At 36.6% G+C, this 13,635-nt stretch overlaps 1 protein-coding gene across 1 annotated transcript in view; it reads right to left on the bottom strand.

Annotated features, from left to right (window-relative positions):
• Atp13a4 (ATPase 13A4) overlaps positions 1-13,635 on the bottom strand; it is a 160,232-nt gene that overhangs the window by 144,455 nt on the left and 2,142 nt on the right. Inside the window, exon 2 of the mRNA XM_048345836.1 lies at positions 12,877-12,985. Coding sequence (XP_048201793.1) covers positions 12,877-12,985 — 109 coding nt within the window. The remainder of the gene's footprint in view (positions 1-12,876; positions 12,986-13,635) is intronic.

Genomic DNA, 13,635 nt, shown 5'->3' with positions numbered 1-13,635 from the left:
AAACAGTTTTGCAAGTATTACTTATGTAGTTGTTTGTCTTTTTTCACCCTGTGTCTCTCGATTTTGGTATTCCCTTTCAATTTCCTAGTTCTAATACCAGTATACACAGTTTCCAATATACTCAGATAAGATACAGAGATAGTGTAGGTACAACCACAGGAAGGTGTATACAAGAAGATCATCAATAATAGAAGCTACAGTTACACATGGCACATTGAAAGTAGTTACAACTGTGATATAACAATCGTTTCCATAACATGGAGTTCATTTCACTCAGCATCATCTTATGTGTTCATAAGGGTATAGCTATTGGGCTCTTGTGATCCTCTGCTGTGACTTGCCTAAACTTGTGCTAATTATTCCCTATAATGGAGACCATAGAGTCCATGTTTCTTTGAGTCTGGCTAACTTCACTTAGTATAACTTTTTCCAAGTCCTTCCATTTCCTTACAAATGGGGCAATGTCATTCTTTCTGATAGAGGCATAAAATTCCATTGTGTATATGCATCACATTTTCCTGATCCATTCCTCTACTGAGGGGCATCTGGGTTGTTTCCAGATTCTAGCTATGACAAATTGTGCTGCGATGAACATTGTTGTGCTGGTGGCTTTAGTGTGATTTTGTTTGTGGTCTTTTGGGTAGATACCCAAAAGTGGGGCTGCTGGGTCATAGGGGAGTTCTATGTTTAGCCTTCTGAAGAATCTCCATACTGCTTGCCAGAGTGGCTGAACCAGTTTACATTCCCACCAACAATGAAGTAGAGTTCCCTTTTGGCCACATCCCCTCCAACAATTGTTACTGTTAGTTTTCTTGATATAGGACATTCTTACTGGGGTGAGATGGAATCTCAATGTTGTTTTGATTTGCATTTCTTTTATGGCCAGTGATGTAGAGCACTTTTTCATATGTCTCTTGGCCATTCTCATCTTTTAACATCAACTCTCATACCGACTTCCTTCCAAAGACCATGTTATGGAAAGGGGAAAATGTCATGTTTATATATGAAATGTTTCTCACTAGCTTTCGTGTTAAGGGTATTGTCTCTAACTGGCCCTATTGAGTGGTGACTGGATCATGAGCTCATGGCTCAATGTTCTCTCCTTCTCTTTATCTGGTTTGCACATTCTCGCTCTACAATCCTGATATTCTGCCTTACCAGAGGCCTATTATGATGGAACATGTTAACTGGACACAACGAAGAACAATTTGAGCCACTCAAACCTCAGAAGCCCTGAGCCAAAATAGATCATTCATTCCTCCTATTAAAATTGATTTGCTCATTTATTTTTTTTCCAGTGACCACCAGGGACTAACACAGGGGAAAAAGAGAATGTTAGCAGTAGGAAATGTGATCAATATCACTCCAGGCAGGAGACTGAGATCAGCATGCCCAGTTGGTCTTGTTGAGTGTTGAGGATATGTGCCCCAGTACAATGAGATAAGAAATGCACTTTATCATTGTGCACATCGTCCCCAACACATCATTCTAGTCTGATCATTAGCAGAACATTGAACAAATTCCAGAGCACTCTAAAAACCACCCTGATAAATATTCCTCTAAACCATCGAAGTCCTCAAAAACAAGGAAAGTTTGAGAAGTTGGCACAGACCAACAGAACCTGAGGCCACATGACAACTTAACCAATATAGCAGTCACTTTGGAATTCTGAAACACATAAGGGTTATTACAATAAATGAAAGAAATTTTCATATATAATAGACTATAGCCTAGAGTGATTTGGTGATATCATTTATTCATCTTCAATTGTGATTTAAAAAAATACATAATAAGATGTTAACAGTGAGGAAAACTGAGAGTGGGAAATGAAGCTTCCTGTAATGATCTTTACAACTTTTCTATAAATCTAGAGCTATTTTATAATGATTCTTATAAAGAATTACACATAAAAGTATGCTTTTAAGCCACTGGCATAACCACATAGTTCACTAAAGATAAGATTATTCCTAGACTGTCCATTGTTAGGAAAAATATTATTTTTCTTATTTAATCATATGTTAATAACACATGATATCATATTAGCATGATCCCAATGCACTATTTCTTTTTTTCCAATGCACTATTTCTATTGAATTTTTTTATATTTCATCCTTGGCTAGTGGAGATGAGGAATTATTAGGGTGTTAGCAAAGAAGATGGAAGGACAACGCATAAGATAATGGGCCTAATATCACAAGCTTTGCCTTTTTTACTATGCTCACAAATTCAACTTAACCTCTTAATATATCCTATTCTTCATGAAGCAGGGACTCTCTGTTACAATCTGAAATGTGCCAGCTTGAAAAATCTCAAATCATTGCTTACATCTTGGTTTTGTACCACTTACCAGCTGTATGGCTGGGGGAGTTATTTCTCTCTCTATATTTCAGGCTCTTCATTTGAAGCCAAAAGGTAATAATCTCTCCCTTTTGTAGAGCTGCTAATATGAAATGCTATCATGTATACGAAATGTTTTGCATCATGACTCACCATAGGTAAACTCTCAAAAAATTAAAATTAAAAATTAAAAAATTTCAACCTATATAGCCATGTTCTTACAAGTAGAATATATGTATAATAAATTACTAAAAATATAAGAAATACATAAAATAAATAAGCAATGCAGGTGATCCATTTTTCAATGAGTAATATTTAGATAGACACTGTGAAGTTTTCCAATGAACATAAAATATTGTGTAGTATCCTTGCTTACAAGGGAAACTTAGGGAAAACGAGGTAGAAATGATCAAACCACATTGTGAGCATCTATGAGAAGCTCAGAATGAAACTCATTTTTTTTGAAGATGGCAAAGTAGAATTTAATCATTTGAATCCATATCAGATAGGTTGTATAAAAACTTTGAATTTCTGTAGCATTAAGAAACAAATTAGCAAGATTTAAGTAGGCCTCACACATTAGATTTGCCTAGTTTCTCACATCCTTCTAAAACTACACACATACAAAATATACTCAAGGAAAAATAAAGGCTTAGAGAACTGAACTGTGATATAAACATTGTCTAAAAGTCAAACTCCACTGTTTGCTGTTAACTACCTCAATTTTTCTAATATCACATATTAACCCTGGTTCAGATCTATGCTATACTTGCAGACACATAAGAAATGAATTTGTGGTGTTTTGGATGAAGGTCTCTTTTAATTTAAATTCTTGTATATTTTTCAGAGGACTTCAGATATTTCTAGTAGGAATGTTACTTTAGCCTGGAAACGATTGTTGTAACTACTTTCAACGTGCCATATGTAATTGTAGCCTCTATTATTGATGATCTTCTTGTATCACCTTCCTGTGGTTGTACTTACACTTTCTCTGTATCTTATCTGAGTATATTGAAACTCATTTTAAAATTACAAGAAAGACAAAAAAAAGTGTGGAGGAGGAAAAATGAGTAATAGAAGGAGTGAATATGATCAAAATAAGTTATATTCATTTATGGAAATATCACAGTGAGGCCCTCATATTGTATAATTAATTTGCACTAATTAAAATATAGGGACATAAACTATGGGAAGATACTCATCAAGATAGCTTGACAAGTACGAAGGAAAAGTGAAACTTACTTCAAGTGCTGGTTTGAGGTTGATTGCTATAATTCTGAAAAGAGGCCAGAATCTACTTAATCTGAACACTACAGCTTTTGACCTAGTAATTTTAGGTCTAAGCCATTATCCAATGAAAATGAGTATTGATATCCATCTAAACATATGTCAATAATCTTCACAGTGATTTTATTTAACATAGTATTTCTCTGGAAACAAAGAAATAGCCAAGTAATTTAAGATAAGAAAACAGTAGAATGCTATGCCATAACCAAAAATGAACTACTGTTTTCACAGGGCAAGATAATTTCATAGGCATAATGTTGAATAAAAGAGTACACTAACTTATTTTGGTACCCTGGGTATGGCATATACATTTATTGGAACTTGCAAAGGGAAGGGGAACATCAAAATGGTGAGACAAATGGTAAAAGGTAAACCAATGCAACAGCAGTACTTACAAGACAATATGCTATACACCAACTGTACAACTCAGGGTGGGGGGAAGGAATTGGGAGGAGGGAAGGTGGGTCAAAAATAAGGGTGGAGGTACCAAGTTCAGTAAGAAATGTACTCACTGCCTTATATATGAAACTGTATTCTGTACATCACTTTGACCATAAATAAATAAATAATCACCAAATACAAAAAAGAGTACAGACAGAAAAGTATTCACTATGTTGTTTTATTAAGATGAACATTTTGACAACTATTATTTTGAGAAATCTATAAAGGTGGCTTATGAGACTAGGAAATGACCCAGTTATATGGTGGTTTTCCTTGTTGTTGTTATTTAAAACATCAATAAACCCTACATTTAAGACTTTAAAAAAACCTCTCAAAAAGTACTAGTATACAAAATTGGCCAAACAGTAGAAAAAAAGTAAGTATAAAGTAAAGATCTGTGAGTCCATAACAACGGAAGTAAACAACTAATAAATGAAAAAGAATAGATATGTCTGCTCAGAAAAATTCAAGGGAACTGTAGTAGAGTGCTCCCTCAAGAAGCATTGTATAGCTCTCTATATTTGGAGGGATGAAAGGGGATATACTAGGGTTTGAACTCAGGGTCATGTGCTTGCTAGCAAAGTGCTCTATCACTTGAGCCACACTGCAGCCCTTTTCTGAAGTATGTATTTTTTTTTTTTTTGAGATTGAGTCTCACTTCTTGCCTAAGCACATGCTCGGAAGATGATTTTTCTACTTTTTGTTTTCTGTAGCTAGGATCATGGATGCACATGCCCAAGTTAGCTGGAGCTAAGAACCTTCTTTCCACAAATATGAACAAGTTGTAGATTTGATAGTAATAGATTGCTATCGATTCATTAGTTATGAAAAAATGTGCCCTACTAATGTGAAGATGTCAAGGACAGGGGAAAGAAGCTGAGGTCGGAGCTCTAGGAAACTGTCTACTACCCATGATTCTTTTCTGGAAAACTGGAACAATTCTGAAACAGGAACTTCACTGACATACAATGTGTTTATTAGAGCAATTGGTTATACCTAATTTGCATCCAGAGCAGCTCTCTCTTTGGTGACCAGCTTGTTAGAATAATATAAGAGCCCTGATAGCATTGCCAGCACTTAGATTTAGATGGACGGTACACTGGCTTATGTTTTTAAAAAGAAAATGTAGCTTGATTTAGTAAGACAACTCTGCCTCCTAGTGGTGTAATAATTAATAATACTGAATGGCAAAGGACATTCCTCAGGCTTTTGTTAAGAATCCTGTTGTGCTCTGAACCTCGAGTTGTTGAGTTTTTGCCTCCGTGTGTTTATATATGCAGAACTTTGTTTTCTTGGGTGATTCATGAAGAAGTACATGTAAGGATCCAAGCAGGTGGACACCATGGATTGAGAGGAAGACAATGTGAATGTGGACAACGTGAAAAAGTTAATAAAGTCAATGTTGATTGTATATCCATGATGAAAAGCTCTGTTCTCTAAATTCCCCATCAAATTTATTGTTGGTCTTGATACTTTTTGTGACATTTTATGGTTGTTGTTGTTTTTTACTTAGATGGATAGAAAGGGGAAAAAAATCTGAGTTCCAGACCAAGGTTGACTTAGTGGAGTCCGGAACGACAAATGGCAATTCCAAAACAGAATTAATGAGAATGGTTGTTCCCAACTGGGAGTTACTTTGCTCTCAAGAGAACAATGGGAAATACCTATTCACACTTGTGAATAGGTACAGGCATTGAATGGGTAGAGGCCACAGAGATGTCATTTAAGTTCTACAGGACAGAACTCTACAATTAAAAAAGAAAAATCCAGTTTAGGACTAGGAATGCATCCCAGTGGCAGAGCACTTACTAGAAATCATGGCTGCTTTAAAGAGGAAAGAAAATTGAATCAGAGAACCATTTGAAAGCATATGAATGCCTTTTTTAATGAAAATTCATTCACTTAAGTTCAAAACTTTGTTGTTAATCTTTGAATTATAAACATAATCCAAGTCAGAATATATTTGGATAATTGTAATGCTTTCCTAAATAGTCTCTCTGCTTTTCATCTTGCTTTTTTTTTTTTTTTGCCAGTCCTGGGGCTTGAACTCAGGACCTGAGCACTGTCCCTAGCTTCTTTTTGCTCAAGGCTAGCACTCTGCCACTTGAGCCACAGCAACACTTCTGGCTATTTTCTATATATATGGTGCTGAGGAATCAAACCCAGGGCTTCATGTGTACAAGGTAAGCACTCTTGCCACTAGGTCATATTCCCAGCCCCTCGTCTTTCTCTTTTAACCAACACTATATCCACTGGTAGATTAATCTCCTTAGAGCTGTATTCAGGTCATGGTATAGCCTTGTAAAGTGGCTCACACCTGTAATCATAGCTACTCAGGAGGTTGATATCTGAGAGTTGAGGTTTGAAGCCAGCCTGGGTGGGGAAAATCTGTGAGATTCTTGTCTCCAATTAAGCACCAAAAAGTTGGAAGTGGAGCTATAGTTCAAGTGATAGAGCTCTAGCCTTAAGCAAAAAACTCAGGGACAATGTCCAGGTCCTGAGTCCAACCTCCAAGACTAATGTCAATATGTGCATACATACACGTGCGCGAGCGCACACACACACATATGTGCACACAAATATGCATCTCTGCGTTTGCATTAAGAAACTAACTAAACATAATTTGAATGTAATCTGTTCCGAACATATTCTCCAATCTACTCTTCCAATACTCCTCCAGGCAAATGACTTGCTTGTTGAACCCTACATATACCATGCAATGGTTTTCCTCCTTCTATATGTATTTCTCTCTATTCTCTATTTTGAGGTGCCTTTTCTCCTTTCCTTATTTAAATCTCTCACCCATCCTTTAAGGGCCCACTCAAAACTCACAGAGCATCTAAAAATACCACTAACCTACTATGAATAATCTTGAGAAAATGAGTAGATTTCTCTATGCTCACTAAAACACAAAATAAAATTATATGGTCTACACTGCTCACTGGTGTAACAGGTAGCCCTAGCCCCATGCCCCTAAGAACCTAAAGAGGGAGATCTAGAGCACAGTCCTCTCCAAGGTTCAAGCTCACAGCCTTCATCAGACATTCACATTGCAAAATCTCACATATGAAGGATGTACCTCACAATACCTTTTACTCCAGTGCTCTAAAAACAGCTCAGCTTTATTAACAATCCCATGGAACAATTGTGAACTTGCAAAACACTTCAATCTCTTTCAATTTGTCTACACAGAGCATACGTTTTAATGTAGCAGGTATGAATCTCAGAGTGAAAGCTCAGGAATGTAATAAGTGTCACATTCTTTCAATCAACTGAATTTTAACTTTGAGGTCTCATTTAGTGAGAGTTTCTGGAAACATCAACTGTTGCAATTCTCCCCATTATAGAAAGAAAAATAAAATTAAGCTACTCACTAAGAAGACTGTTCTGATTAAATTTAGGCATCGACTTGACTGGATTAAGATGTACCTAAATAGCTTAGTGAAATATTATTTTTGGTATATTTGTGAGGGTGTTTTAAGAACAGACTGGCATTTTAATCAGTGAACTCCATAAAGAAGATCCACCCTCGCCAAATAAAGGAGAAAACCATCCAGGTTGCTGACCGCCGAGATCAAACAAAAAAGCAGAAGAAAAGCAAATTCTCTCCCATTCCTTATTCTTGTTCTCCTCCTCCCTCTCTCTCTCTTCCCACCAAATGCTATATGAAAAGTTATTCTCATGTTATTATGTGTTATGATTAAGTCCCTGAGACTCAGGAATTTATTTGCTAGGGCAGCATATTCTATCCTATTTTAGTTAACATGATATGGTCATTCGGTCTTAACATATACTGGACATCACTGTAAGCCCTCATATAGTAATGAGATACCAGATCATCAAATGCCACACTTTCATAGTAATAGAGGAAGTACAAGTCTAAAATGATTATTAATCCCAAATTAACATGTACATAAATATACACATACATAGTTGCAGTATTTATTCCCTCATTATTTTTTTTGCCAGTACTTAAGCTTGACTTAGAACCTGGGTGCTATCTCCTTAGCTTTTACACTCAGGCTGGTGCTCTACCCCTTGAGTCATACTTTCTCATGTGGCTTTTTAGTGATTAATTGGAGATAGGAGTCTTACCCACTTTCCTGCTCATGGTGGTTACAAACTGTAATCCTCAGCTCTCAGCCTCCTGAGTAGCTAGGATTTACTCGCTTCCCCCTACCTTTTGCTTCACCAAGGCTCTCTCTTCTACTGATGACTTCCTAACAAAACCTAGTGCTTTTTGTAGCAGACCAGCACAGATGTTAATTCCTTGTCACTTCTGCAACTATCCCAGAAGCAAAGAAATGACAAAAACCTTCCCAACTTGCCAATATGAGACAGAAAGAAGAGGTCTGGAAAACATAACTTCAACTTTCACAATCACCTAGTTTATATGGCAGAAATCAGGCTTCAGTCAGAATATTCCCAAGAAGATGAGGCAGTCAAGAAGGCATTTGCCTAGCATTCTTCCATGACAATTTTCTTAAATAATTACCAAAGTACATGTGAAAAGTCAAAAAGCTATGGAAATTTATTAAGGAATGACAAAAAGCACTCTAGTCAGAATCATACACTAAGCACAAGGTACAAGACCTATGGAACAATACTTTTTAAATTATCATTATTTAATCAGTACATGCATTGTCATCTAAAACTCTTCTGGCCTAAAATAAAAAGAATTTGGAAAACATGAGGCCTAAGGGATAGCAGAGAGGGGGGACATTGTTTTAGGAACAGAATAGAATAGCCTATGAGAAGGATTAACATCATGCTTTCCCTACTCAGTGTTTATGAGTCATGACAGCCATAAGGATGAACCTATCCAAGAGTTTATTCTGGATGAATTTATTTTCAACACAAGAAAAAACAAACCATAAGTTGACATCTGCAGTTTAGGAAAGAAAGTTTGACTTCTAAGATACAGTCACAAAAAGCAATACAGACAGGGCTTACAAGGAGAGATTTGCACTGCAAAAATACAATTTGAAAAATGCTTAGAAAGCAGGAAAAGGCACAAAATGCCAACTGCAGAAGATGGAATTTTTGACATGATATAGATTGCAGGAAAAAAAAGAAGCAAAAACATAAAAAGATAAAAACAAAGAAAATTGTACGTACAAAGGATACAAATTAAAGGTATAATCTTAAAACAACTGTTTCCAGGTATGCCTAGGTTAACTAAGATATTTCTCCCTCTCAACAACCCTTAAAATTCACTATATCAGAGAGGAATGAAGCAAAAGAATTTAATTGGAGATGTGTAAAAGACAGAATAATACCACCAGAAATAAGCCTCTGTCACAACCCCACTCCTGGTGATAGGGCAAAGAAGGATCTAGGCTGCTAATCAACTGATTTTAAATGGAAAGATTACCCTTGATTATCTATATGGCCTTGATCTAATCAAGAATGTTTCTGCATGTAGAAGACAGAGACAGAAAATCTAGTGTCAAATAATGTGATGTCAGAATTATTTAACCAGTAATGGTTTTGAAGACAGAATTGAGTCACAAAGGAATCTGTGCAGACCCTAGAAACAGAAAGAAAGGAAAAACAAAACAAAACAAAACAGACAAATTAATCCTTTCCTATAAACCTTGGGGGGGGGGGGGAATTGTACTGTAGACACTTTTCTTCTAGCCCAGTAGACTAATTTCTTACTTCTAACATCCAGAACCATAAGATAATGAATTATTTTTGTTTTATGCCACTGAGTTTGAAGTATTTTGTTATAGCCATAAAAGGAAACTAATACAAGCTGATACAAGGGGTGCTGATGTCTTTGTGCATTGCCTTTCATACCTACCTTCTGCTCCTTGCCTTATTCCAATGCGATTGCCTTGTGTTTGGATGCATTTTCTTTTGCTTTTATAAGATATGCTTCTCTTGAGATGTATAATGAATTTTAAATTTGTATAATGAAAACTTGCACATATACACCAAACAGGAAAATGTAATCAATGCCCATTGTTCATCTTCTATAACATCAATATTTTGTCATTCTTATTTCATCTAACCTCCACCAAATCAGTATGGATAGTTTATGTATACTATATATCTGAAGTACACAAATTGTGGGTGTACATTTTGACATATGGAAATGCCCAGATAACTCAAGGGTCTTATTTTGATTAGACTCTCACTCCCCATATCTATTTCCCTATTCTAGAGAAGTAAACAAATACAATCATAATAAATCTTCTTTTTGAGCATGTCTATAAGGTTCAATCATGTTTACATGCATAGTGATAGCACAGCCCTCTTGATTGTCGAGGCATAGTTCATATGTATAAAATTGCTTAGTCATTTTCTTATTCAAGGACATTTGGTTGGGTTCTAATTTGGATCTATTGTAAATAAATGTCTATGAAATTCCTGTATGTTTCTGTATTTGCATTTCTTCTCTTAGAAAAATTATTTTGTTCTGGGGTTTGAACTCAGGACCTCATGTTTGCTAGGTAGCTGCTGTACATCTTCAGCTATGCTTCCAGCCCTCTTTTGCCTTGGTTGTTGTCAAGGTAGAGACTCACCTTTTTATCAGGGCCCGCCTGGGCTATGATCTTCTTATGTTTTCTCATGTCATTGAGAATGACATTGAGCCCCAGACATCGAACCCAACCATTGTGTTTCCTTCACAGCTGGAATAGTACTGATGTGCCATAATGCCCAGCCATTGGTTGGGGTGGAGTGTCTTGGATGTCTTTTCGTCCAGGCTGGCCTCTAGCTGAAATCATCCAGTATCCACCTCCCAAATAGCTAGGATTAGAGACTTGAGTCACTGCTATCAGTTTACACTGCCTCAAGAGTGGAACTGCCTGACCATAGGAGAGGTATGTATTTAACTTTATAAACACTGCTAAATGTTTCTCCAAAGTAACTATGTCATCCTACATTTCCACCAATCAAGACTGACAGTTTGAAATGTTTCATCTTATCAAATTAGTATTGTCCATCTTTTCATTTGCACCAGCTTTACAAAGGATATTGCAGTTTTCATCTTTATTTCCTTCATCACTAATAATGTTGAGCATTTGGTGATATATACATATATATATATATCCTTTTATGTGATGTCCAAACACATTTTCCCACTTGTAATTGGACTTCTTATCTTATCATTGAGTTGTAAGAATTATTAGTTTGTCATTTCCATGATGAAAAACCCAAGGGAAAATACACTTACAAGGAATCGAAAAGAAGATTATGTATTGTTTCATATGCACACACAATTTCATAAAGATTTATGTGACCTACTACTTCCCCTTTGTAAAGGCAGATGCCCAAACTGTATTGCATGCCTCATTGTCTAGAAATTTAAGGTATGATTTCTAACTTCCACCTGGACAACTCATTAAAGCTCAGAATAAGGCATCAAACTGAAGCCACGTTGTCATCCCCTCCACACCCATCTTGTACTCAGTCTCTCCATCTCTGGGACTGTAGCCAATACTTTCATCAGTGCAATTCAGTATAAATTGATACCCCACTCATCTAGTATTCCTCTCCCAGATTCCTACATTTATATTTCTATTGCTTTAAATAGTCACAAATATCCCTTCAAACCACCTCTTACCTCTCCTTATTACTAGACTTTCTGTTTGTTTTTTCTTGTGCCAAACCTGTGGCTTGAACTCTGGACCTGAGCACTGTCCCTGAGCTGATGTGCTTAAGGTCAGCCCTTTACTACTTGAGCCACAATTCCATTTCCAGCTTGTTGGTGTTTCATTGGTAGTAGGTTCTCATGTGTTTTCCTCCTCAGGCTGGCTTCAATTTGTGATCCTCAGATCTTAACTTCCTGAACACCTAAATTACAAGGGTGAGCTACCGGCATGCAGCTTGATACACTTTCTTGATAGCCATTCAGCTGGTCTTCCTGACCCCAGTCTCCTTTACAAATGTATACTTCCTTGGTTCTTATTATTTATCGTTTTACACAGATATATCTGCCTCTAGAATCAGCCCAGGGTTAATTGAAAACAGGTATTGTCTGTTTTTTAAAGCCTCCAGATAGCGCTCATAGGAATTGACTTACAAATATTTGTTGATTGTAACGTGCTTTTCTAGCTCTGGGGAAGAGTCTGATCATGATGATGATGCAAATAGGGGCTGGGAGTATGGCCTAGTGGTAAAGTGCTCGCCTTGTATACATGAAGCCCTGGGTTCAATTCCTCAGCACCACATATATAGAAAAGGCCAGAAGTGGTATGGTGGCTCAAGTGGTAGAGTGCTAGCCTTGAGCCAAAAGAAGTCAGGTACAGTGCTCAGGCCTGAGTTCAAGCCCCAAGGCTGGCAAAAAAAACAAAAGAAAACAAATGATGGTCCAAATATACATGACTTTAGAGGTTTCTTTCTCCAAGAAACCACAGAGGACTTGAGTATCTTCCAAAAAGAAATTTGAAACAACCTTAGTTGTAAACTTTAAATATTCCACTTTTTGAAAACAAATGAAAATATTTCCATTTCCAACAGCATTTCTTTAATTTAATTCATTCTCTTTAAGTAATTGTACAATGGAGGTGCCACTTAACATAGCAGTGTATGGATACAATGCATGTGATCAACATCACCCCTTTTACCATTTTCACTCCTTCCCTTATTTTTCTTAATTTTGTGGTATATACCATGAGTTCTTGACTACATTCCCCTTCATTCATCTACACCTCTCCCCTTGGCCACACTCCTTTCTTGCAATTACGCATTTCCTGGTGCTTATTTTGTAGGATTTTGACTTTGTCTTTCTACAAAATTATAGTATTTGAGCTCTCCATAGAGTCTGCTACAGTTAATTCACTTGTACACATTAACATTTACATCTGTTCCTGAAGAGTCTTGACTCATTGGATGACTCTGATAGTATTGCTTCTCATGTCCATATGTTTTCAAAGTTATGAATGGTATTTCACTCAGTTCCCAACTGAACCTGAGGGTTTAGATTAGAGTATAAGGTTATTTTATGAGTACTGGGCCAGAAAAATATTTTAGCATAGATTATATTTTTTACTTGACATAGATTTTATATGAAAGGATCCTCGTGTTAACATTAGATAAAAGTTGAGTACCAGTGGCTCACACCTGTAATTCTAACAACTCAGGAGATCTCAGGATCATGGTTTGAAGCCAGCCCTGACAGAAAAGCCCCTGAGACTCTTATCTCCAATTAATTAGAAGAAAAAAAAACAAATCTGAACTGGAACTATGGCTCAAGCGGTAGAGTGCCAGACTCAAGTGAAAAAGTTAAGAGACAGTGCCCAGACCTGAGTACCAGCCTTAAAAAGGAGTACTCCCTCCCACTTATGATCTATTATTTTTGCTAAGTCCTTCCCTGACCCTGCTTGTCATCGGAGTTCATTATTAAATACTTTCCCAGGTGAAATATGTAACATAAATGAAGACGGTGGGAGTGTTCATTGAATAATGCCATAAACTGCATTCTTTCAACACTACATAATTTACCTGTATAGTTGTGATCTCATGGGGGAAAAACGTGTTTGGGTTTTTTTCTCATAGTTTTACAGACATCTGAGCCTCTAAGTCTTCCATTTTCTCACATTGATAGACATAATGGCTCCT

The sequence above is a fragment of the Perognathus longimembris genome, chromosome 5 (genome assembly GCF_023159225.1).
Source record: "Perognathus longimembris pacificus isolate PPM17 chromosome 5, ASM2315922v1, whole genome shotgun sequence".
NCBI lineage: Eukaryota > Metazoa > Chordata > Mammalia > Rodentia > Heteromyidae > Perognathus > Perognathus longimembris.
This window is presented reverse-complemented; position numbering and strand designations above follow the sequence as displayed.